The sequence below is a fragment of the Osmerus eperlanus genome, chromosome 2 (genome assembly GCF_963692335.1).
Source record: "Osmerus eperlanus chromosome 2, fOsmEpe2.1, whole genome shotgun sequence".
Taxonomy (NCBI): domain Eukaryota; kingdom Metazoa; phylum Chordata; class Actinopteri; order Osmeriformes; family Osmeridae; genus Osmerus; species Osmerus eperlanus.
Window position 1 is genome coordinate 22,685,545 of NC_085019.1, and position 26,446 is coordinate 22,711,990.

At 41.7% G+C, this 26,446-nt stretch overlaps 3 protein-coding genes across 6 annotated transcripts in view; all 3 read right to left on the reverse strand.

Moving 5' to 3' along the window:
• Positions 1-26,446, reverse strand: part of LOC134038531 (uncharacterized) — a gene marked incomplete at its 5' end in the record, with an annotated part of 44,612 nt that overhangs the window by 9,320 nt on the left and 8,846 nt on the right. Inside the window, 2 exon segments of the mRNA XM_062483954.1 lie at positions 7,671-8,396; positions 8,989-9,679. Coding sequence (XP_062339938.1) covers positions 7,671-8,396; positions 8,989-9,679 — 1,417 coding nt within the window.
• On the reverse strand, positions 903-25,771 carry LOC134036160 (NACHT, LRR and PYD domains-containing protein 1b allele 2-like). Of its 2 annotated transcripts, XM_062480965.1 has the most exons (8): positions 6,481-6,599; positions 3,519-3,679; positions 3,224-3,279; positions 2,915-3,129; positions 2,577-2,824; positions 2,070-2,186; positions 1,716-1,863; positions 903-1,573 (listed from the first exon to the last, which is right to left on the reverse strand). In XM_062480965.1, the coding sequence occupies exons 1-8, from the start codon at positions 6,590-6,592 to the stop codon at positions 1,263-1,265; spliced, it is 1,368 nt and encodes a 455-aa protein (XP_062336949.1). In that variant the 5' UTR covers positions 6,593-6,599; the 3' UTR covers positions 903-1,262. The 2 variants fall into 2 exon arrangements, with proteins under 2 accessions (XP_062336949.1, XP_062336958.1); XM_062480974.1 differs by lacking the exons at positions 3,519-3,679; positions 6,481-6,599 and adding an exon at positions 25,720-25,771 and having other exon boundaries at positions 912-1,573.
• LOC134036831 (beta-galactoside-binding lectin-like) lies at positions 17,831-22,467 on the reverse strand. 3 transcript variants are annotated; one of them, XM_062481956.1, is made up of 4 exons: positions 22,333-22,467; positions 19,473-19,552; positions 18,819-18,990; positions 17,831-18,661 (listed from the first exon to the last, which is right to left on the reverse strand). In XM_062481956.1, exons 1-4 carry the CDS (start codon positions 22,336-22,338, stop codon positions 18,515-18,517), a joined length of 405 nt encoding a protein of 134 aa, XP_062337940.1. In that variant the 5' UTR covers positions 22,339-22,467; the 3' UTR covers positions 17,831-18,514. The 3 variants fall into 3 exon arrangements, with proteins under 3 accessions (XP_062337940.1, XP_062337949.1, XP_062337932.1); XM_062481965.1 differs by lacking the exon at positions 22,333-22,467 and adding an exon at positions 21,863-21,881; XM_062481948.1 differs by lacking the exon at positions 22,333-22,467 and having other exon boundaries at positions 19,473-19,573.

Genomic DNA, 26,446 nt, shown 5'->3' on the forward strand with positions numbered 1-26,446 from the left:
CTCTTCATGGGACTGTTACTGGGCAGAGGAGCACTTCTAGCAACAGGCTGCTGCAGCTTCGGTGTTCAAAGGGACGTTTCTGCAGGTCTCTCCTCCCGGTGGCTGTCAGGATGTATAACGCTGCCCCAGGCAAGGACTCAGCCTTCATATGCTCACCTATGGAGCATGTTGCTACCTGGTGCTTTTTGTACTTGTGTTGCACACACTTGTGTATTTATTTATTTGTATTAATTTGACATCACTTTTCGTATATTCCAAGTCTGTGTTTCTTTGTCTTGGGCTGGACTGCTGTAACACATCAATTTTCCTACAGGATTAATAAAGTCTTATCTATCTAAAAGACATGTGTTTAAAATGGCCCGGCGGTGCCACCTGTTGGTGAATGTTCATTATTGCAACTCCATTGTCTTATCAGCAGTCTGCTTGAATCAGAATCAAAATCAGAATGGGATTTATTCGCCATGAAAGTTTGCACAGACAAGGAATTTGCTTTGGCAGGAAGGTGCATACAATAAACATATACCTAAAATTTAAATATGTGGACTATCTATACTAAGGGTACATAAACTAGCAGTACTAAGTGGGATTAGAATAGAATTAAATATACAATAAAATAAAATATAAGTTGCCGTAAATTACAATATAAAAATACAAAAATACAAATATTACAAAAAATACAAATGTACAAGATACCATTTTGTAATGCAGTGCAAAAAGCAGTGTGTTTTAAGCAAGAAGTCATTAGAGTCAGTGTGGTCCCTTGGCCTTGTTGAAGAGGCCAACAGCGGAAGGGAAGAAACTGTTTTTTTTTTAGATGTGTTGAATGTTACAGAACAAGACTGTTTTCTCACATCCATTTCTTTTTATTAAAAGAGTTTTAAAGAATGTATCCTCATATATTATTGAATCCAATTATACATCTCTAAGTATATACTTTACCTACTTATAACTTCCATATGTTTTTACATACATTTGTCTGGTATTACCATGTTGTGCTGATTGTAAAACATATTGTACGTACCCAGCAAAACCCAATATAAAACATTATTTTTTTAAGAAAATCTTATAACATATTTTAAAGATGCCAACATTATAGTTCCAGTATAGATACATATACTATTTGTAAATATACAGCAAATTCATATTTCATTCAGCTGTTTTTAAATTGTAAGTTAATATATCTGTACATAGTGTATTCTCTACTAGGCTGAAACACTGGTGTGATACACTCATCCGAGGTCTGACACTTTTCTCAGCATGTTTTATTGGAAGCCAAGAGTTGTGTATAAGGTAGGGTCATATTTAGCCAACATAGTTTTCATCACAAAACACGAGAGAGATCCTTTCTTCAGGACCATGTCGATGGTGGCCCGTGCTCTGTCCTTCCTCACTGCCTCCACCTTCACTGCCTCCATCTCAGCATCGTTGATCACCCTCTCCTGCAGAAGTTCATCCAGCAGATCATCCAGGACAGGCATCGTCACTCGCTCCACAAACTCCGGTCTTGTAGAGCGCAGTTGCTCCTCTGCAGACCCCTTCTGAGCATGCTCAGTCTGCCTGGCCGATGAGGAACCTGGTTGTGTGGAGGAAACCCATATGTGTTCAGCTGTACTGTGCTGAAATGAAAATACTGTAGACTTTGCTGTCAGTCATTAACATCAGTAAAGTGCTGCAGAAACTGAAGCCAGAATGTGGACCCTGAGGATGTCCTGTACCTGTTAGTGGAACACATGCTGCCCACACCTGCTCTCCTTTTCCCCCTCTCTCCAGAAGCCTCAGCTCCACCTCCTCTGTGTCGGTGCTCAGAAACACCTGGAAGGTGGGGTGGTAGTTTGGACCGTAGTTCCAGTGGACCTGAACACGCTGAAACACAGATGAGAGCAGCTAAATCAGAACCATTTACAACCATCTATCAGGTTTGGAGGAGTCTAGGCTAATAGGTTAATAAGATAAGAATGTTTTAAGGGAAACTAATTCGTAAGAAAACAAACTCAGATAATATAACGGTTGTTTTGAGCCTAACGTGATATCATCAGACAGCATTATTATTTTATGGTGAGTGAGTTTACCTTAGGTTGGATCTTATATCCCTCCACATCACAGCACAGACTGTAGACTTCCCCACGAGAGAGTGTGCAGTCTGAACACACATCTATGTAAGAGCTCTCTCTCTGCATTCTCTCTACCTGCACAGGACAATGTATTCAATTTGTCAGCATTTCACTCTCTTGGCATAGATCACCAACTTTCTTTTACCTTTTATTAACCCCTTTGAATTCACACTTTTCAGTGCTAGTTGGCACAACCATAACAACTTTGAATTCACACTTTTCAGTGGTAGTTGGCACAACCATAACAAATGATATACTGATGTGTTTTGGGCATGTTGGAAGGACTGTACCTCCCTTTTCAGATATTATTTGGATATTATATATTTTTCTTCATATATTATTAGATAGGACAGTTCAAACTAGACAGGAAAGGTTGGGGAAAGACAGAGAGGGGAAGACATGCCGAAATGACCCAGGCTGGAATTGAACCCAGACATTGTGATTCACCGGAGCCCAGGACTGTACCTCTTGGAGTGGCACGTTCTGTGGTAGAACAATCAGGTTCAGACGGGGACGCTGGGGGTTGACTAATTTGTGGAAGGCCAGCACCTGCCCCCTGATGGTGAGGAAGGGTATGAACCGTCTCACCAGGCCCCATAGGGACAGGTCTGTGATGTTCACCACCACATGTGTGTCAGTCACCCTCAGGGGAGGCAAAATCTCCACGTTATCACCACTGACATGAGCCACAGACAAGGATTTAAGACCCTCTCCTGTAAGACAGCAATGTTTCAGTCAGCAGTATTTCAGAGCCGAGTAGGTTAAGCGTGGTATTACTGGGTTGTGAGAGGTGTGGAACTCACCAGAGGGAATCTCACAGTGTGGGAGGTGCAGCTGGCAGACAGAGCCCTGAGGACAGATGATGTTGAACAGGGGTCCTGCAGAGGTCTGGCCTGTGGAGTGTAGCTGACCTTCTTCCCATTGGACAGTTCTGTAATGCACCTCCCCCTCTCCCTCCATCTGAAAGACCAGACCTGTCAACCTGCACTGGAACACACCTGCATGGGGGCACTGGAGCCTGGGGGACACAGGACAACAGTGGTAATCACCTTCATGGTAAAAATACAGAGGAGATGAATAATACCTCTGATACCAGGGAATTGAACAGTCACCTGTATAAAGTCTCTGAAGGTTGTGAGATGAATTCAGGTTTCACAAACGTTAGGGTCTGGAAAAAAGAAAACAAATCTATACAACTACAAACCTTACTCTGCAATACTGTCAATACTCAACATTGTTGTATGCCATTTGAATTAGTTTTGATACTGAAAACTTCCATCTCATAAAAAAATGGACTGTGGATTATAAAAATAACCAATAAACCCTGAATTATATCATAATTAAGACTCAGTTTCACAAAACTTAAGTATGAAAGTACCTGAATAGATAATCGGGTAGTCTACGTACCGGTCCTTGTGGTTCCCTGCTGTGTGCAGGTTCAGGGTTTAATCTGGTGTGTGGAGATTTGTGTAATTTAATCTTTGATATGAGGTGAGAAAGTCCGGAGATCTTGGGGCCGTGGTCAGATTTCCTCACAGACCGGGGAGGAGCAGACCAGGAAGCACCATCTACAGATTTTGGCAAATGGAATTCGATGACTTTTCGCCAAAATTCCATGCTGAATAATTTGTCATTTACCAACGCATTAAACAAAGTATGCATAAAACTGACTATAAATATGTGTTTAATAACTGACTAATTAATAACTGTTTAAAAAATGAATACATTTGATTTAAAATAATTTATGAATTAGATAAAAAATTGGTTGCAGCAGAATGAAAAACGAACAACAACTGTTTTTCATTTGGAAATGTGCATTAATTTCAGGAAAAATAAATAAACATAATACATGTATATTCAACAACATAACATATAACAGTTAATGTGCATAAAGAGAATTTTACTGTACAAAATGGGATTTTCCATTTTCACTCATATACTCAATCAACATTCTTCTGTAGCCTATCTATACACTCGGGAATCAACGATCCACCTCACACACACATTTGTCTATCAGAAGATGGTCAGTCGGAATGTTCGAAATGTTACGCTGTGAGACCCACATTCGAACGAGATAGACAAAAACGATATGACAAACGCTTTATTATGGCTTCAAAATGTCCTAATGAGGAGGCTAACAAGTAACACTAGCAGGTAGTAGCATGGCTACTAGTATTATGCTAGGTTGCTAGGTAACGGAAGCTAACTAAAGCTAGCTAGGAAGAGTTCGTATTTAGAACTCACGCATCTAAAGGTGAAGATGCGTGAGTCCTTGAGTTTCAAACGCACTACCAGCAGAGGGCGTCAACCACGGCCCATCATATGTCCGTGTTGTGGTTGGCGGCCCCGATTTGCGGGGTGCTGGTGATAAATGTGCTAGGACCGGTACTGCTGACGTGAAAGCACGGATCGTTTTGCAGTACTGTCCTCAACGAGTGCTGCCGTGAGCTCCTCCGCCGTCCCAAAGCACTCACAGGCGGTCAGTCTCACAGCCTCGCGCAGCCTCGCGCTGCACTGCTGAGTCCTTTTGAGTATTTGAGTTGATATTTCAGTTTGTGTGACTATATTTGAGCATCCCAACATCCTCTCAATCCTCTTAAACTTCTTCAACTTTCAAATCCTACTTCTTCCTCAATCCTTCAGCTACAGCCACCATTTAAACTTTAAAATGTTTATTAATATCACTTATGTTTCATGAGTTTTTCAAACCGTTTCTGAGATTTACATGGGTGTGTATGTGAGAGCCTAGAGTGCAGTTTCAAAAAATATTTCTAGTTTGCCAGCATTGCCACAATTTTCGCTCTTCATGCTTCATTTTTGGATCAATAGATAGCTAATTTAGGGAGTCAGGTGGCTGAGCGGTGAGGGAATCGGGCTAGTAATCCGAAGGTTGCCAGTTCGATTCCCGGTCATGCGAACTGACGTTGTGTCCTTGGGCAAGGCACTTCACCCTACTTGCCTCGGGGGAATGTCCCTGTACTTACTGTAAGTCGCTCTGGATAAGAGCGTCTGCTAAATGACTAAATGTAATTTTGTGTTGGTCGTAGACAGTTGTTTGTGGAATCCAACAGACTTCCACATTTGTTCAGAGCCCCACGAAAGCGAGACAAAGTCCAACTCTCGCCCCATAGAGACCAATGCAAATCTGGTGACACATTTCTCAGAGAAAGCAGAAGTTACACGTTTTTGAAACTGCCGGTAGAGTCGTATTTCATTCCATATAAAGGATATCTGTGGTTTCGGCAAAGTCTTGGGTCTCGGAAAATATCCTTATTTTTTGGATTGAACGTATAGTTTTGCGTCTAGGTTAACTTGTTTGAGGTGTGGATTCTAGGTAATTTGCTGTTATTGTCTCGCCATCATAGCTGCACCATCACCGTGGCAAACACACAGACACGCCACTCAGTCTCTGGTATTAGCTGATTAGTGGAGTCATAAGATTCAGTCAACTCGTCTCATTAAAAGACTAAGAGCACTATAATTTCAGCTACTAAAACGAATATTCTACTTCTATAGTTTAACAATTCAGTTTTCAGCTTCTCCTGCATTGTATTAAGCTCTTAGCATTGTTAGATGATGCAGTTCAGTTTTCTAATTTCTGTATTTTCAGCAATTAAAAAATAATAATTTCAGCTTTCAGCATTCCAACGCATTTTCTGCAGGAAATGCACTTTCTAGTATTATTAGTGATTTACTTTGCATTGAATTAGTCTGAATTAGGACGTTGTAATTATTTCTGAGTGTGTACCCCCTATAGGTCAGACATTTACTGGCGTTAGGATAAAGGTGTGACAGGCCAAGGAGAGTGGAGGGTTCCGGCCTGCGCATACCATCATTGACCGTGACCAGAGCCGGTCCCACCTCTGTGGCCTGCAGGCATGAAGAGGGGTGCGGGGGGGGGGGGGGGGGCGGGCACCTCGATTTGCGGGCCCGGGGGTTGCTGTTGATACATCTCGCCTAGGGCGCCGAATGTGCTAGGACCGGCACTGACCATGACCACGGTGACCGGGAAGCGTGAACCGTGCAGAGCCTTGAACTGAGCTGAACTGATTAGAACGAAACAATAAAATACAAGACAAAGACTTTAATGCTTTAATTTACTTTTGATGTCTGAAATAAACGGATTCAAGATCATTATATCCACGTCTCCTGGACTCTATTTAAATCACGCGTCAAGATGCAATCTTGTTGAATTGTTGCACCCCTATTGGACACATGTTTATATTTTTGTCTGTATCTGTATAGTTGTGTGTTGGGTATTGTCTCCCCTTCTGTTTCTACCATCTAAAATTCAACATTCAATTATTATGAACTTACAGTTATGTATGTGCTAGAGCTGTAGGTAGTACAGTAAATAGTCAATACTCACACATTGGTGGGAGGAAGTTGTAGCTCTCAGCTCGTGCCACAGCCAGTCGTGACGTTTCTCCACTAACATCCATGTCAGGGTAAAACACACCTCCTGCCAACATCTCCTCCATCAGCCTCTCTTCCTCTGCCCTCTTTCTCTCCTCTATCTTCTCCAGGATCTCTCTGTCCATCTCATAGTGGCCTCCTCTGTTTCCTGCCACCATCTCCTCCATCTTGTCCAACAGCTCAGTGACCTGAGTGTCATCACCCCTGTTCTCATTGTTGAGGACATGATACCTGTTCCCACATTTCTCAACAAGCCACTGGAGGGCCTTCCCTTCTGTCTCAATGTGCTGCTCAATGGTTGTGTCTCCCAGACAGTCCCCACAGGTGAACAGCACTATAGTGTGACTCCAGACTCTCTCACTGAGAAGATGCAGGTGTCCCTCTACTGATCTTCTCTCTTCCTCTGTGAATGACAATAAGCGATGCAAGTCTACTTTCAGCCGTATGACCAGGAGGAGAGTGTGGGGTCCTGGAGGACACAGAGACACACTGCGTACTATCTCCTGTTTAACCAGTTCATTAGACCTCTCTACAGGGAGATTCCTCTCCCATCCTAGAGTGTCAACCACAGTGACCTGCCTCCCTGCTACTTCTCCCTGTCTCTTCCTACACTGAACAGCTGTCCTCTGGTCAAACTCGTCTCTGCCCAGGATAGTGTTTCCTGATGAACTCTTCCCTACATGTTCCATCCCCAGCAGCACAATCCTCAGCTCTGAGAGATGGAGGGAGTCACCTGTCAGAGAGAGAGAGAGAGAGAGACAGGGAGAGAGACAGGGAGAGAGACAGGGAGAGAGACAGGGAGGGAGGGAATGATAGATGCATCAAACAGAGAAAGTCAGATGGAAAAAGACAAAAGGGAAAGAGAAATTGCATTTTCTTTGTGAAGTTAACAAATGTATGAGTTTAAAGGTGTTGTTGACTGAAGCATCTATACCATATGGTGATAATGTGAGTTGCAGAAATAATCTCTGTTCAGGTGAATGTATCTTAAAAACAATTAACTGGAAATACTTTATATACAATATTGTTCAACAGTAATTGAAATATTTTTTCATACTATAACCAGTCTCTATATATACAGTATATCATTTTACATTAGGCTATTCATACCAAGACTCTGGGTGGACACTGAAAGAAACTCACCCATTAGTGATCTGAGAGTCTCTCTCTGTTCCTGCACCTTCATCAGCCTCTGTTGTGCTCTCTCTTCCTCTGCCCTCCTTTTCTCCTCCATCTTCTCTATCTTCTCCAGGATCTCTCTGTCCATCTCATAGTGGCCTCCTCTGTTTCCTGCCACCATCTCCTCCATCTTGTCCAGCAGCTCAGTGACCTGAGTGTCATCACCCCTGTTCTTATTGTTGAGGACATGATACCTGTTCCCACATTTCTCAACAATCCACTGGAGGGCCTTCCCTTCTCTCTCAATGTGCTGCTCAATGGTTGTGTCTCCCAGACGGTCCCCTTTGGTGAACAGCACTATAGTGTGACTCCAGACTCTATCACTGAGAAGCTGCAGGTGTCCCTCTACTGATCTTCTCTCATCCTCTGGGAATGAGCGATGCAAGTTTTCAGGCAGCTGCATGACCATGAGGAGAGTGTGGGGTCCTGGAGGACACAGAGACACACTGTGTACTATCTCCTGTTTAACCAGCTCAGGAGTACTCTCTACATGGAGATGCCAGCTCCATCCTGGAGTGTCGATCACAGTGACCTGCCTCCCTGCTACTTCTCCCTGTCTCTTCACACACTGAGCAGCTGGCCTCAGGTCAAACTCCTCTCTGCCCAGGATGGTGTTTCCTGATGAACTCTTCCCTGCACGTTTCCCCCCCAGCAGCACAATTCTCAGCTCTGAGAGATGGAGGGAGTCACCTGTGAGAGAGAGAGAGAGAGAGAGAGAGAGACAGACACACACAGAGAGAGACACAGAGAGACACACAGAGAGAGAGAGAGAGAGAGAGAGAGAGAGAGAGAGAGAGAGAGAGAGAGAGAGAGAGAGAGAGAGAGAGAGAGAGAGAGACAGACACACACAGAGAGAGACACAGAGAGACACAGAGAGAGACACAGAGAGAGAGAGAGAGAGAGAGAGAGAGAGAGAGAGAGAGAGAGAGAGGGGGGGGGGGGGAGTAAATGATAGATGCATCAAACAGAGAAAGTCAGATGGAGAAAGACAAAAGGGAAAGAGAAATTGCATTTTCTTTATTAAGTTTACAATCATGTGAGTTTAAAGGTGGTGTTGACTGAATTACTATACCATATGGTGATAATGTGAGTTGCAGAAATAATCTCTATTCAGGTGAATGTATCTTAAAAAACAATTAACTGGAAATACTTTATACACAATATTGTTCAACAATAATTGAAGCATTTTCTTATACTATAACCAGTCTCTATATATACAGCGTATAATTTCACATTAGGCTATTCACACCACGACTCTGGGTGGACACTGAAAGAAACTCACCCATTAGTGATCTGAGAGTCTCTCTCTGTTCCTGCACCTTCATCAGCCTCTGTTGTGCTCTCTCTTCCTCTGCCCTCCTTCTCTCCTCTATCTTCTCTATCTTCTCCAGGATCTCTCTGTCCATCTCATAGTGGCCTCCTCTGTTTCCTGCCACCATCTCCTCCATCTTGTCCAATAGCTCAGTGACCTGAGTGTCATCACCCCTGTTCTTATTGTTGAGGACATGGTACCTGTCCCCACATTTCTCAACAAGCCACTGGAGGGCCTTCCCTTCTCTCTCAATGTGCTGCTCAATGGTTGTGTCTCCCAGACGGTCCCCATGAGTGAACAGCACTATAGTGTGACTCCAGACTCTCTCACTGAGAAGCTGCAGGTTTTTTTCTATGAATCTTCTGTCTTCCTCTGTGAATGATTCATCCAAGTCTATAACCAGGAGGAGAGTGTGGGGTCCTGGAGGACACAGAGACACACTGCGCACTATCTCCTGTTTAACCAGCTCAGTAGCACACTGTCGAGAGACATCTTCACTCCATCCTGGAGTGTCGACCACAGTGACCTGCCTCCCTGCTACTTCTCCCTGTCTCTTCACACACTGAGCAGCTGGCCTCAGGTCAAACTCCTCTCTGCCCAGGATGGTGTTTCCTGATGAACTCTTCCCTGCACGTTTCCCCCCCAGCAGCACAATCCTCAGCTCTGAAGTGGAGGGAGTCACCAAAGAGAGAGGGAGGTGAGAGAGACAAAGAGGGAGAAATAGAGTAGAAACAGGGAGAAAAAGAGTGAGAGGGAAGAGACTAAATGTGATTGTTAGAAATATACTTAACGATGGAAGGAGTGGTAGATTATACAGTCGAGGTAAATAAAACTGTTATTGAACTAGTGTGTTCTTCGGAAGATAACAATATTCATGTTTACACCTTCAAATGTAACCGTATAACTGCTAACATAATGCACTTCGTGGTTGTGGTTAAGTGTTTTAGGAGTGAAACGAAGACTGTTTACCTGAAGCCATTGTTGATAATCCTTCTCCTTTCTCTAATCCTGTAGAGAACGGAAAGCAAAAAATATAAAACATGCCAATAAACCATGTGACGTGGTTCCATGTGTGACCGCTGTTCTCCGTCCTCCAACTCAACCACTAGTCACACGCAGTTAGGGATGATAAACTTAAGAAATAAACCCAAAGAGGCCGTGTTTTGGGCTGATTTTAGAACAGGTAAGGGGAGTTGTTAGGCACGACGCGAAGCGGCCTCTTGGGGCTTATTACTTTTCTAAAACTGTTACTACAAATATTTGATATGGTTTCATAAATAAAGACAATTATAAACAAAATAGTTTAATAATAAACCGTAATTCTTCCGCCACTACAAAGTATAGTTCCTACATAAATCGTTGCCACGCAACAGCCAGATGGACACCTTTGCCGTTTTTCACGGTGGCATAAACGTGACGCAGCGTTTGATTTAGGCCGCTTTTGGTGACCGTCTTTAAGTCCATTTCAATCGCTTTCTCTGCGCACCAAGATTGAAAACAGCGGACGGCCCACATCGTCTGCTTTAAAGTGTCGGGTTCATTCCTTGCCTTTGCCAACGCTTCGATTTCAGCCTCTGTCTTCTCTGCATGCAGGTCTTTTTAAACTCTTTCTCCTCCATTCTGTCAATAGTCTCCCACCACTCGTCAAACGTCAGCCCACCCAGCAAATCAAAATTCACAACAAATTCTGCCATACTCTTTACGACTAGGTTGCTTGTTACCTTGTAACTTTGTAACATCTTTTTAAATTTGAAATATTCGATGCGCAGTAATATGGAATGTTAAAGAATGTTATGAGGACAACTTGTAAAGTTATGCTGGATTTTACAACGGCATGGAACGCGATATAGCCAATCACAATCAAGGATAGGAACAACCAGTTTTAGAAAGTTTATTTCGACAGACATTCTCCCCAATTCTCTGGTAACCGTCGCTGTGATCGTATAGTGGTTTTTATTACACAATACAAACTCTCAAAAAAAGGATAACAGTGAATTACCTGCAACGGAATAATGCAGATGTGTCGGGGTTTCACTGAGAAACGGTTACTCCCTAAAGAAGAAAAACATAGCTAGCATCAAACACGGTTAATCGAACAAACAAAAAAAAGTTATATTCAATGCCAAATCAGAACAATTGCATAAATCTAACCTTTTTTTCAGTAAATAATAACACTATATACACTTTTGAAACCATATTTGATCCAAAAGTTCTTCACCCAACTTACCGACAGACATTCTCCCCAGAATTCCAGTTTTGCTGCAGGCTGCATTACTCCGGTATTACAATAAAAGGCCAGTAGATGTCGTGAACTCCCAACATTATGCAGTTATTTAACTACATATCCACATCGTTGCATACACCCCCCTTAAATTCTGCAAAATTTGGGAAGCACAACAAAAAAACCTAACAAATAAAAAAATATACATAAATATAAGCATACAGAACAATCAACAACATGAATCACGTAGAGCACCATCGTACATGTCAGTCAATGAAAACCCTCCCCTAGGGAGTGTGTGAGGTACCCTACCGCATGGCGTGTACCATACCCCAAACTAAACACAGAAGGAAGAAATGCCTACTACACCTCTCATACGCGGCTTTTACATTCAACCCTGTAAACACTTGCTCTGTGTAAACCCTTTCCTGCTCATTCCCCTTCGGATCTAGAAGTCAGATTCGTCATGTCGATTAGTCTGTCTGGTAGCTACAGTCTCTGCTGGGCTAGGTCTCTGAACAATATTTGAAGCACCTACCGGGCTAGCAGAGGTCAGATGCATAATGATGCTGTCGGCTGACTGCTGACCTATCTGTTGAACTGTGGTAGACATCTGACCGACTAAGTCTGTACTATCACTCAAGCTGGGAGTAGAAGTAGCCTACTCAAATCAAGCAACTTAGGTGGTTGTGTTAAGGCCCATATTGGCTACATTGTCTCCATTGACTAAAGGAACAGGATTTGTGACCTCATCGCTACTGAATTCATTACTTACAAATGATCCCACATTTGGAAATGAAATAGGTAGCCCCAACACTCCCCTACCCCTGCCCCTACCAACATAGGTTGGAGTAAGCTGGGTTGAGCAATACACAAAATGTCTCTCACCAACTCCCTAGAAAGTTAATGAAGATCCTTCATCGTCTCTATCCAGGCACTCTACTTAAAACCAACGCAATGGATCAGACTAGATTTGCGCTAGCCCCACCCACTGACTTTGATGGGCGAGTTTGACAGATAACACAATTAATGAAGCACTGCAACACAACACGTTGAGAAATGTAAATGTAAAATTTAAATGCAACACTTGCGAAATGTAAATGCAATCGACTGGGGGCGCTGTTTAGCGTTTGTAAATGGACGATGAAATACTTAAATAGTGAAATAATTATATATGTATTTTACATAAAATGTATTGGTATTTCAATCAGCTAACACAGTTACGTTGCCCATACGTTGCCGCAAAGTCACTCGATGACCAAACATACGTTGCCGCAACGTCTTTGGCGACGCTGCGGGACCGTGCATCTGTGGGACGCCAGAACGTAACCGCAACGTAATCTTGTGACGTTGCCAGTCCGTAACCGCGACGTCGTGGCAACGTTATTTTCCGACGTTGCCAGTCTGTAACCGCGACCTCCTAGCAACGTAATTTTCCGACGTTGCCAGTCCTTAACCGCGACCTCCTAGCAACGTAATTTTCCGACGTTGCCAGTCCGTAACCGCGACCTCCTAGCAACGTAATTTTCCGATGTAATTTTCCGATGTTGCCAGTCCGTAACCGCGACCTCCTAGCAACGTAATTTTGTGACGTTGCCAGTCCGTAACTGCAACGTTAACTAAGTAACCTATATTTCTCAATTCTACTGCTTATATTGGGGCGGTTCATATGTAGACCTCATTTGCCCAAAATGCTACTTGTTCTTGTATAATAGGCTACATGGTAGCCAACTTTAGGAGGACTATGTTTGTGTGATGTGTAGCCTAACTCCAGCTAATCATAAACAAGGCAGCATTTCCATGTAACATTGTCATTTTATTTCAAACAAAGTGCCAAACAGTGAATTACATTTACATTTTAGTCATTTAGCAGACGCTTTTATCCAGAGCGACTTACAGTAAGTACAGGGACATTTCCCCTGAGGAAAGTAGGGTGAAGTGCCTTGCCCAAGGACACAACGTCATTTGGCACAGCCGAGAATCGAACTGGCGACCTTCTGATTAATAGCCCAATTCCCTAACCGCTCAGCCACCTGACTCCCTGAATTAAAATCTTCTGCCAGTCCCCGCTACAGGTCCTGTCTGTTGGCCCTGACAATGAAGCACAAAATAAGTTAGTGTTCTATCAACATAATTGCACGTGTAAAAAGGCGCTATACAAGTCATAAAAAAATCACATCTAAAATAATATACATCATCAAAAAAACATGTGATTCCAGATTTTTGTCACATAGCCATGTGAAAGGTTGGATATGGAAGCTGCAATCATGATTCATTCACCTGGCTTGTTTTGAATGGGCTGCCGGGGTGTGTTTGAGTGTCTCCTCTATGAGGAGCTCCACAGCTTTCTCTCCCAGTCCCGTCTTCCACTTCATCACAGCGTCTGGAATTAGAAGTCATGAACTTATTGTCAGCACCAATGTGAATGTTGAACGCTGCGTGTAAGCCATAGTTCATGGCATCTCCAAACACTTACCACTCTCTTTCGCAACTCCAGCACCTTAAGGCGCTCCTCAAGGTCTTGGAGTTCAGCCTGTGTTTGGGCCACCTGTAGGTCCATCACTGGCACCTCTTCAGTGTGTCTGCCCTGTAGTTGCCTGAATAGGAGAGCCTCTCGCTGGTTCTCCTCCAATGTCTCCCATCTTCCGGAGCATAACCTGTAATGTGTCTGTCATTAAAGACAAGTAAAACAAGTTTACAAGAGTTAGCATGATTGGCATACACTGTGGTTCTTCTAGATTAGCTGTAACATTGATGTAAATAACAAATGTTACCTTGAATGGTTGTATAAAAAGCATATATTTTTTTGAGTGTCTTATATTTGCACTTGCCTGGCTGCCAGCTGTTTTCCTGGGCCCCCAATTGGTTCACCTCCACCAGACCAGAGTTGACATCTAGGGGTATGGAATCTGGTGATGCAAAAGTTTTAAGTCATGCTTTTGCTTCAAAACATAGCCTTTAGGTTTCCATGGCTCATACAATTATTGTCACTGTTTTAAACGGTCATTCATTACTTTACCATCATTTCCCAGGGACACAGTGCTAGGCCGTGTGACAGTGGTAGGATAATCTGTACAGAAATGAAAATGGAATGTAGTTTAAGTACATAGTTATAGCATATTGATATGAAAGGAGTAGCGTCGCACATGTGTGATTCTGAACATTCCAACCGACTGTTTTCCGATAGACAAAAACTATATGACAAACGCTATAGTATGGCTTCAAAATTTACAATTAGTAGGCTAACAAGTAACACTAGCAGGTAGTAGCATTGCTACGAGTATTATGCTAGGTTGCTAGGTAACGGAAGCTAATTAAAGCTACCTAGCTGCCGTTTTGGAAAAATAACTGGTGGAAGCGTCGGAAATATTTAAAACTCACGCATCTAAAAGGTTAAAACGAATAAACTTATCCAAAAAAAGATGTCATGTACAAATTGGAAAAATTTGTGACATGATACTTTTATAGACGCCATTGCTGTGCATGCCATGGCTGACTGTGATTAAAACGTGATCAGCCACGCTAGCTCCACAGTCTTTGAAAATTCCGGGCTAAATAAACTATTTTGGGACAAGGTTTTTTAACAGTTCTGAACGTTTATTTTCACTGATTCTTTTGTGGGTGATTTGTGAGACGTTAAACTTTGATAACATGTAGGCCTATGCATTTTCAGTATTTCAACATAACTTTCTGGAGGGTTTAACCTCCACTGTACAGTACTGTAGCTATCGAAATCCTAACGTAAACAATGTGAATCTGATAGCACATAAACAGGCTAAATGGCCTAAATTTCAAACATATACGTATTAGCATGCCCCATCCAATTTCTTAAAATATGTTTATATATTTCTGTAAAGAAACTCACCTTTGAAGTAGCTAATTTCCAGTCGAAATCCAATGCGTACAAGACGGTGTTGAACCCCTGCAAAATCTCTTCTGAAACCCCAGTTTGAGCGATGCGTTGAAATGGGCATGCGCAAAGTTGTTGCTCAGGGGCAGACTGAGGGGCAAGTTTGCTGAGGAAGAATTGTAATATTCTGTGATGACTTGTCTTTGGAAATGAACCTCTTAAGAGTCGCTTACCTTTTGGTCACATTTAACAATTTTGTATCACAAAAATTATTGGAGCACAAATTTGCATTGTGTGTCATACAGCTTTGGTGTGCTATACAAAGAATGTTTGCTTAATCATGTTACACATCACACATTGATTGCTTTTGTACATGTTTATAGTAAAGAATGAAAGACTAAATTATATTCCAAATTCAGTCTTTTATTTATTAAAGCTATGTTTCTGCATATGAGAAAATTGATGACCAATGACATGCTGGGGCTGAGCTGCACATGAATTACATGCATTGTCTACATTTATACGTGCTGGGTGCAACATTTAATATTGTGTGTGATTCATGTAGACTATGGCTACATTGCAAAAGTTTCAGAACTGAGAGCAGTCCAGTGTGATCTCTCCATCTCTGGATAAACCACTATATGCACTCGAGATCCGTTGTCCTGCGACCAAAGAGCGACTTAGCCGCAACTTAACCCATGGTACCAAAATTTATGTATCCAGCCGACCAAGGTACAACGCCACGGCAACGTTGTTCACGGGACCAAAAAATAACGTAACCAGCCGACCAAGGTACGACGTCGCGGCAACGTTGTCCACGGGTCTAAAAATAAGGTAATTAGCCGACCAAGGTACAACGTCGCGGCAACGTTGTCCATGGGACCAAAAAATAACGTAACCAGCCGACCATGGTACAACGTCGCGGCAACGTTGCCCACGGGTCTAAAAATAACGTAACCAGCCGACCAAGGTACAACGTCGCGGCAACGTTGTCCAGGGGACCAAAAAATAACGTAACCAGCCGACCAAGGTACGACGTCGCGGCAACCTTGCCCACGGGTCTAAAAATAACGTAACCAGCTGACCAAGGTACAACGTCGCGGCAACGTTGTCCAGGGGACCAAAAAATAACGTAACCAGCCGACCAAGGTTCGACGTCGCGGCAACGTTGTCCACGGGTCTAAAAATAACGTAACCAGCCGACCAAGCTACGACGTCGTGGCAACGTTGTCCATGGGACCAACTGGCAACATTCCCTTTATAACGTTGCTACGACGTTGCCACGACGTTGCCAGAAGGTAACGTCGCGGGTTACCAACTGAGCACTTACTGGCAACGTTGCCGCAACGTCATGTGTTAGCTGGGGAGAGACCTGGGATGAGTGAAAGATGTTTATTACAGAATAATAAATGTACTATGGTGTTTGGAGCTTGAACCCCACGGGAATTATATAGATCAACGGGCGCCTGCCCAACGCCCGAAGAAGAATCCCCCACGGAGTCCAGACACTGGTGGCGGTGGCAGCAGCCGACGACCAATCGAGCCGAAGACTGAGACAGGAACCTGGTGGCGACGGGGTGGTGGAGGGTCGCGCACTTGATAGCATGAACAAACTACACAGGGAGAGAATCATATTTAAAGGCACGGATCATGTGACGCCATTAATTGATAGGCGGGAGCGCTAATCGACCTGAACCCCAGTGACCGCCCAACCAGAGAACGGGGGAATGAAGGGCGTTCTTAGCGGGGGGAATGAGTAGTGTACACTACGATTAAGCCCGAGTGCAGGGATCGGTCTTGCTTGACTGAACTTGCGCAAGCTTCATTTCAATGAATTCATGAAACATTTAAGAACACATTTATGTATTAAATTCCTATTTTAATTAATTACACATTTAAGTAATTATTTAATGGTGTATTTATGTAATTCATTTTGGCACTTTTAGTCCTCCATAGTGCTCGGATCCAACTGACAGAGGAATACATCTGTGCTGCCTGCCGTAAATAGCCCTGATCTGTTTCCATTTCATTTCACTTGTTAAAACTTGTTTAAATTATCACTATTTCTTTTTTTCTTCACCTTTTGTTAAATATATCGTTTTTTGTTAAAAAATCAATTTGAAAAAAAGTGACCACTAGCCAGTCACAAAGGGAAGGCCTTATCAGGTACTAACACCAAGCACTGGACATTGCAAGTTAGAAGATACTAACAAAGCTGTGGGAAGCAGGATCTATAAAATGGATATGATTGTAAACACAAAACAGTTGTGTGGCAAGTAGTTTACTGAGAGGGAAATATAAGTTGAATTCTGGTAGGAGGGACCTCTGGCGGTGAGCAGGGGCCTTTTTTATATACATTTTTTAAATAATGTAGATACTCATTTACCAGACGATTCTATAAAAATTTGGCATATAGTGCATAGCCTATAGCAAGTAATCAAGAATCAGAAGTGAATAGTTCTACTAAAAGGGATTCGTACAAATTAATACAAAGAAGTATGCTCGCTTTTACAAGACAGTGACATAACAGCATTCACAACTACAACATAATTCACATATTACCCTCATTCCGATAATAGGACAGTGTAGCACAACATCAACATCGTTTCTGAAGTGCAGCTCAACATCACTTCTATTTTCGTGAAACAATCATTCAGATTTTACATGTAGCACGACATACAAATCGTGGCTCTTAAGTGCAAGAGCCACATGGCTCTTAAGTGCAAGGGTCTTAAGTGCAGCTCAACATCACTTATATTTTAATGAAACATGAATAAAATTGCCTAATGACAGTTTTATCAAAGCCTAAGATGATGGAACCTAGCCTTAACATTTCCTTGTAAAAATCACCTGGGTTTGCTACACATAGCAACATGCTAGGCAGGCAGTCAGGGCCAGCCCAAGCCTTTATTGGGCCTTAAGCAGAATTGACTTGGGGGCGTTGCCTAGGGGCGTAATTATTTATTATCAAACGCACAGCATAGACACATTGCTGAAAAGTAAATGAAATATTTCAAGACTGGAACTCAATCTTTTGATGTCAACAGTTATTAAGTTAAAGATCCTTTGCACCTAATTATTCACAATGATTTATTATCACAGAAGGTACAGCATTGAGCAGAGAAGCCATATTTATTGTCATCAGTAAGAAATAATCACACTGAATTTTTAGGTAGGCTACTGGTTAACCTGAAACTGCCTAAATATGTAGCCATTCCCTAACAGTAAAACCTTTGTTGTAAAATAACGATAAAATATTTGTTTGTGAATATATGTGTGTGTGTGTGTAGAAATAGTAGTAAAAGAAAGACTTGAAGCCAATAAGCAGCCCAAATATAAGTTTGGTCTTCTAAGGTGTTTCTTCAACCCATCTTGATGGTGCTGTGCCCCCAGTTGCACCCCCACCAGGAAAAGCACCCTCTCAGTTACTTGATTTCAATCCCCTGGATCCTGGCCTCCCCTTCGAAGAAAATGAATTTATACTTCTCGTCTCCATGGCGATTGGGGAAGTGGATCTCAGAGCCATCAGTAAGAGTGACCAAGAACTCCTCCTTTGTGAAGGTAATGGATATCTAAGAACATGAGAAAGGTATTACTGCATTAATGTTAATTTTATTTTTTGCTCATTGATCTTAAATATTGTCATGTTCCTCTCCAGTAGGGATGCAGTGATAATGATTTGCCACTAGAGGCTGCTTGAGTAGAAGAACATTCTAGGCTGTGCCTCACTTTGAACTCCTCTCCCTGGTTGAAGGGGAAGCCTCCGTCTCGGATCTCCTCACACCAGTTTTCTGCCTGGAAGGAGTTGCACACCACCTGCCTCTCGTCACCTTCGGCGTCGAAGCGGGGGTTCAAGTGAAGAGCGATATCCTCCGCACTGTGACCAATGTTGATGGCAAATCTATTCAAAGTAATAACATAATTAGGCCAACATCGTGGTTGTTAGGGTTGTATAATATTATTTGTGCCAAAGCAGAACCAGTCCTTTAGGGATGTATCCAAAGCCAGATACATTATTCCGATTAGCACGGATAATGCTTTGAAAACAGATTGTTCTATGCAAAGTTTATCTGTAATATTCGGATACTGAATATTTGATAGCTTCATTGTCAGTATTGTTTTGTTTTGCCAGTAAGATGGCTAGCTTGCCAGTTCCTTGCATTGCAGTAATAATTTTACTTTCATCCCCTTTAATATGATATTTAAATTTAAACTATTACATTTACTTCCAGTTAAGGCCCCACCCACTTCTGGTGTCTATGCAAATCCAGATTATTTTGGGAATAAATACTTGATAATGGAATTTTTGTACACCCCTCAATCCAGGCTTATCACTCAGCAGAGTTTAGACTCAGCAACACTATTTTGTCTTCAGTTACTCACTTAGCTGCCTCTGGGTTGGGGACACCTGTGATGGTCAAGGTCTGTCCCACCTTGAAGGACATATTTCTCACCTCTACATTCTGCATTGTAAAGAGACACAGAGAGACAAAGACTGCAACAATTATGTTGGTAGTTTTCAATGCTTCTAAATAAATGGGCTACTGTCAGGCTTAAATTTGACTTTTATGGGACTTTCCAAAAGTGCAAAATGTTTACATGAAAATAATAGACACCCTTTAATGTGATGTTGTAGTTTGTGCTTTAATAACAGCCAGTAGTATACAGCGCCTCAAGGCAAGAATACCTAATTGCCTTGCAGTTTTCCGTTCCTTTATATTTAAGGATTGGTCAAGGATTCCTATGTTCTTTGCAGAATTATAATTTACATTTACATTTACATTTAGCCATTTAGCAAACGCTCTTATCCAGAGCGACTTACAGTAAGTACTGGGACATTCCCCCGAGGCAAGTAGGGTGAAGTGCCTTGCCCAAGGACACAACGTCATTTTGCACGGCCGGGAATCGAACTGGCAACCTTCAGATTACTAGCCCGATTCCCTAACCGCTCAGCCACCTGACTCCCTTCAGCCTTTAACTTGGCCAGGGTGTCTAAAAATGAAAAGGATCAGAAAGGTAGTATTATCCTAAGTCCTATTAGTGGACAGCAACTTAGGCCAAATCCCAATGATCTGTCTTACCCCTGCCCCTACCCCTTAGCTTACCCCTAGCCCTTATCCCTCGAAACTGAGGGGTAAGGGCTACATAGCCCTATGAAATGAGACACCACTTGGTTACGGTTACGTATATCGATGTCTCCAAAGCTAGTAGTGTTGTGCACTGATATCAAACGAAATTTGCTGCTAATGGAGTTTAGTTAAAACTGTAGACATGCATGGAGTCCATTCAAGGCTAATTAGAGAAATGCGGGACTGTTGTGCAAATCAGCAATGTAACGTTAGCGGAGCAAACTATCGATTTTTAAAACCATTTTAATTAAGAACATGATTGCAAATACATATGTACAGGACTGTGTACACCACAAAACAACACTGTCATAATTTTTTTCTCAATTATTTAAGATGAAAATATTACATTTATGGGACTCTGTATGATCTGACCGCCATTGTTGCAGGTTGCGCAGTATTCACATAAACCTTTGTTTCAAGTACGATCGCTAAAACACTTGGTTTTAAGGGGTATGTACCCCTAGCCCTTAGCCCTACCCCTCGATCAAAACGAGTTTCGGGACAGCCCTTACTCTCTCGTGAACGCGCAAAACTAAGGGGTAGGGGTAAGACAGAGAATTGGGATTTGGCCTTAATCTACTATACGTGGCAAGAGTAAATATTGAAAGCGAGAGAGAGGAGAAGAAAGAGAGAGAGATGGAGTTTGAGGTGTGACTCAAAAGACAAGGAGAGTGCTTAGGGGTGAGACTGGTACAGAGAGAATTCTTTCCATATTAGTAGCTCCAGTGTGTCACTGTGAACTGAGTGCAGCAGATCTGGACTTGGCTGGGGCCCAAACAGACTGCAGCCTACAGTCTGGGTTTCCCATCCACGTGAGACATATTTTTGAACTCTGTCAGAGAGACAAGAGACAGCTGGGGCTGCCCCTGGCGTACACAGACAACCAAGAAATGAAGCAACCAGACAAACAGACAAGTGAAGAATGGATACAGAAATCAAAACTTGTATTATTTTCTGGTATATCCACATACCAAAAAGCTACACAGGGTGTTCCTCATTACTGAAAGCAAAGAAATGAAGAGGATGATCAAAATAACCAAAATAGTTATTCACTTGGAAGTCTTCTTAGTGCATAGTAGCTCTAACAGGAAGTCTTCCCCATAATTGCCTGAGTCTTAGTTTATCCCTGAGGCAGCATAAGTGCCAGAGGGAATACAATGAATGTGGAAAGACTTTTAGGATGAAACTATGAAACAATCAATTTAAATACAATTTGATTAGATTAGATTGAATGACTAGGTCTGTAACATCTTGTTACAAACACAACATCACCAGCATCCAATCTGTTACAGTCCATGTGATTTACCCTGGATTTATTCTCAAAGCAACACATCTTTGTTCACCATGGTAACAGCAAAACAACAATGTAAAACAAAGACTCAGTTATTTTCCCCAGTGTCTAAAGAGGCCAAAGATAGTAAATGCTTTTATAATCCAAGTTGCTGAATTTGTTTATAGTCAGAGGGACAGAAGTATTTGCAAGTCCATTTTAAACAGGGTGAACCAAGGTTGAAATCAGGTGTTTCTATTTAAATGACTGATTTGATCAAAACGGTTCTATTCTAGTTGTATATATAACTTGTATATAAAACTTTGTATAACTCGAGAAAACTCTCAACTCGGCAGAAAGTTAAAACAGAAAACCGAAAAATCCGTATGCCTGCGCCTCGTCCATTAATTGTATTTAGCGGGATATGTTATCCCTTACTTCTCAGCGTGAGAAATACAAGGGGAAATGGGTGTCTCACGTGAACGTGTGAGGCTTGAGAGCCCTGATGGCTGTATTATGTTTTCTATCATCTATCATCAGTATTTTACCAATCGACAAAGACATAGGACAGTTACTTTTATAGCATGGCTAACAAAAATGAATGAATCACAGACTGAAATACAAATAGCCTGGCAATAGCTGTGAATTTCAAGTTAAGTTTATGCAACATATTAAATCTGTGATTCATTTGTTCATTTTTGTTAGCCATGCTATAAAAGTAACTGTCCTATAGTATTAAACGTGATGTTAACTGATTTACATGTAGGCGTGCATCCCTACACGACTACTTCTCAGACGCGTAAATTGGAACTCAAAACATTTTGAAACGAATAGGCCTACTTACAGTCATCTTGATTGAAGGCGCAATTTCTGTCTAATGTCAAAGAAAGACAGTTATTTCGATGTGTTATAGGTTACTTGGATCGTGAAGGAGGGTTTATATCTGTTCGTGTGCTTCGGACATTAAGAGTGATGTCATGATACACCAATGGGATTCTAGCATAGGTGACCAATCACGGTACAGTAACAAGACAAGAAATAGCTCGTTCGCGCCTCCAAGGGAGATGATAACAATAAACTATAACTTACTGTATTATTAGGTGAAGTTATAATACACATAGGCTACAACTTTCAAAGGTGACTGCAAAATATTTTGAACTGTTGATTGAATCGGTGGATAACTGAATGTGGCATTGTAAGGGCCTATACATTAATGTTTTTTAAAGATGCATAAACGTATATTAGCCTGAGTATTGGCCTATTATCAGCAGCAACTAATCTGTTCTACAACATTGAGTGATGCTCAATGCGTTCAGTGATTGATATTTGCTTGGTTTGGATGTTGATCATCTTGTTATATGGTAGTCACAGAAACAGTAGGTTATCTGTGATGGCAAATTCCTTAGTCAGACACGGCCCCAATTATGTGGTCTAATAGCAAATCAAGATCAACAAACAGGTTATAGATGGAAGGTTTAAGGTTTGAAAAGATAGTTTCTCCCTTACAACAATGGATAGACTGAAACATTGACCTTGCTGTGAAGGAAGAGGTGTTGGAGGTAGACAGCACTGTATTTTATGATTGCAACTAATCAGTGGAGCTAGCCCAGAGGGGGCATATGTGAGAAGAGAGGGAGAATGTAGAGTAAGGTGGCTGAGCGGTTAGGGAATCGGGCTAGTAATCGGAAGGTTGCCAGTTCGATTCCCGGCTGTGCCAACTGACGTTGTGTCCTTGGGCAAGGCACTTCACCCTACTTGCCTCAGGGGGGAATGTCCCTGTACTTACTGTAAGTCGCTCTGGATAAGAGCGTCTGCTAAATGACTAAATGGAGAATGCTCTGTTGCTAGTGTACCATGAAACAGTGCTGAGACACCTCTGTGTCCGTAGGTGGGACTGGACAGTATACAGATTGGTTACCTGGTATCCCAGCAATAGTGTCTGTTATTCAATCCCAAATAACAACCCCCCTTCTTTCTGACACACACATGCCAAGTTTGGTCACAAAACCCATTTCAACCTCTCACCCGATACTGCAGTTTATCACCACAAGGTCTTAATTTTGGCACAGACATTTAAAAACACATTATGTATTTATGTATGTGTGTGTTTGTGTGTGTGTATGTATGTATGTGCACTTAAAACTAATTCAGGACCTTTAGCTATTACATTATTATATTATCGTACAATTACTTCGAAAAGAACAAAGACAAAATCTCAACTAAGTTTGATGAAGATATTTTTTTGATGCATTTGCTTGCAGCAAACACACTAACTAGAAAGGTACATTTCCTGAAGAAAATGTGTGTGTTTGCTGAAAGCAGTTGAAAAGATGAATAGTGAAGAAGGTTTTTAAAAGTTTTAATTCTGAATGATGGACTGAAACAGTATAAATCCAGGTCTGACAGCTGTGGCCCAAACAAAGAACATCTTTTAACAACATATTTACATTTATTGGAGGTTTTTATTAAAATGTATATATTGTTTCAAAGAGCTTATCCCCATATATGATTGTATGCAATTAGACACTGCTATCTAATCATATATTTTACCTTTATATACCTTCTATATTTACACACTAATTTGACTGGTATTGCCATGTTGTGCTGATTGTAAAACATAGTAGTTAATTATTTTGGTTAATCTTATATAAATTCAATTGGCTAAAATATAGCTTAATATTCATAAGATTATAGTAACAAATCCAGTTAGATTTTAATGAGAAAGAGTTTGTATGTACCCAGCAAATAAAATCTAAACGTTTTTTGGGGTATTTCATAAAATATTTAAATGATGCCAACCATAGAACTCAAATGTAAATAAATATACTATTTGTAAGTATATGGTAAATTCATATTTCATTTAGCTGTATTCAAATTGTAAATGAATATATATGTTCATAGTGTATTCACTACTAGGCTGAAACACTGGTGTGATACACTCATCCTAGGTCTGACACTGTTCTCAGCATGTTTTATTGGAAGCCAAGAGTTGTGTATAAGGCAGGGTCATATTTAGACAACATAGTTTTCATCACAAAACACGAGAGAGATCCTTTCTTCAGGACCATGTCGATGGTGACCAGTGCTCTGGTCTTCCTCACTGCCTCCACCTTCACTGCCTCCATCTCAGCATCGTTGATCACCCTCTCCTTCAGAAGTCCATCTAGCAGATCATCCAGGACAGGCATCGTCACTCGCTCCACAAACACCAGTCTTGCAGAGTGCAGCTGCTCCTCTTCAGAGCCTTTCTGAGCATGCTCAGTCCTCTCTGAGCTGTGGTGAGAAAGTATGGAGGTCTGGGAGCCGTAGCCAGAGCTCCCCAGAGACAGGATATCAGATCTACTATCTCTCCACTCTGTAGAGAAACACAGCAGGTCAGATACTGGGCTGGTTAGATTCCTACTCAGGGACCACATATTGAACATTCAACTGACTGAAGGACAGACATACAGGCTAATTGACATACAAGTAGGCTGCAAGCAGGTAAAGTATCTAGACAGACAGACAGATCGACAGGTAGGTAGGCAAGAAGACAGACAGACAGACATACATGCAGACAGACAGGCATCTTACTCTCAAGGCTCCACAGTGATCCAGTCTCAGATCTCCAACCAGAACCATCGTCTCTCTCAGCTCTGCTGTCTCCACTCACTGCACAACAACAACATACAAATAACTAAACAAGGTCAAGTATTACGTAGCTTTTTACATCCATTGACAAACACAGATGACAATACATACTGACAAATGCACAGACAGTTATAGCTCAGTGGATGAGTATTTGACTGTAGCTCAAGGGATCACAGGTTCAAATACCCCTGTACATGGATGAAAGTGTTTGCTAAAGAAATGTAATACATATGCATTTATTTAAAATAAGAATATAATATATGGAATATGAAAATGAAGGGTATTGAAGTCATTCTTGTTACACACACATATTTATATATTTATATTTCTGTCTGTGTTTGTATATTTGTGTTTATTGTCTTCTGTTTCGACCATCCCTCATTCAACATTCAGGTGAATTTAAAATTATTATTAACTTACAATTATTTATCTGCTGTTACTACAGTAAATAATCAATACTCACTGACTGGAGGGAGGAAGTTGTAGCTCCCAGCTCTTTTCCCAGCCAGTAGTGACGTCTTAGTTATAAAAACAACCAATAAACTCTGAATTATGTAGCTCTTTTGTGAATCTGAGTCTTCAGAAATAAGTATGAAAGTACTTGAACAGATAATCTAGTAGTCTACGTACCGGTCCTTGTGGTTCCCTGCTGTGTGCAGGTTCATGGTTTAATCTGCTGTGTGGAGATCTGTGTGGGTTACTCCCTGAGCTGAGGTGAGAAAGTATGGAGGTCTGGGAGCCGTAGCCAGAGCTCCCCAGAGACAGGAGATCAGATCTACTTTGTCTCCACTCTGTAGAGAAACACAGCAGGTCAGATACTGGGCTGGTTAGATTCCTACTCAGGGACCATGTATGGAATATTCAACTTACTGATGAACAGACATACAGGCAAATAGACAGACAGGTAGACAGACAGATAGACAGGTAGGCCGGCAGACAGACAGATACAGACAGACATCTTACTCTCAAGGCTCCACAGTGATCCAGTCTCAGATCTCCGACCAGAATGATAATCTCTCTCAGCTCTGCTGTCTCCACTCACTGCACAACAACAACATACAAATAACTAAACAAGGTCAAGTATTACGTAGCTTTTTACATCCATTGACAAACACAGATAACAATACAGACTGACAACTGACTGTTTGCTAAAGTACTGTTCGACATAGTATGTATTTGAAATAAGAAAGTAACACATGGAATATTACAATTATGGGTATTGAATTGGTTCTTGTTAGAGACACATATTTCTACATTAGTATTTCTGTCTGTGTTCGAATATTTGTGTGTATTGTCTTCCCTTCAGTTTTTCCCATCTCTCATTCCAC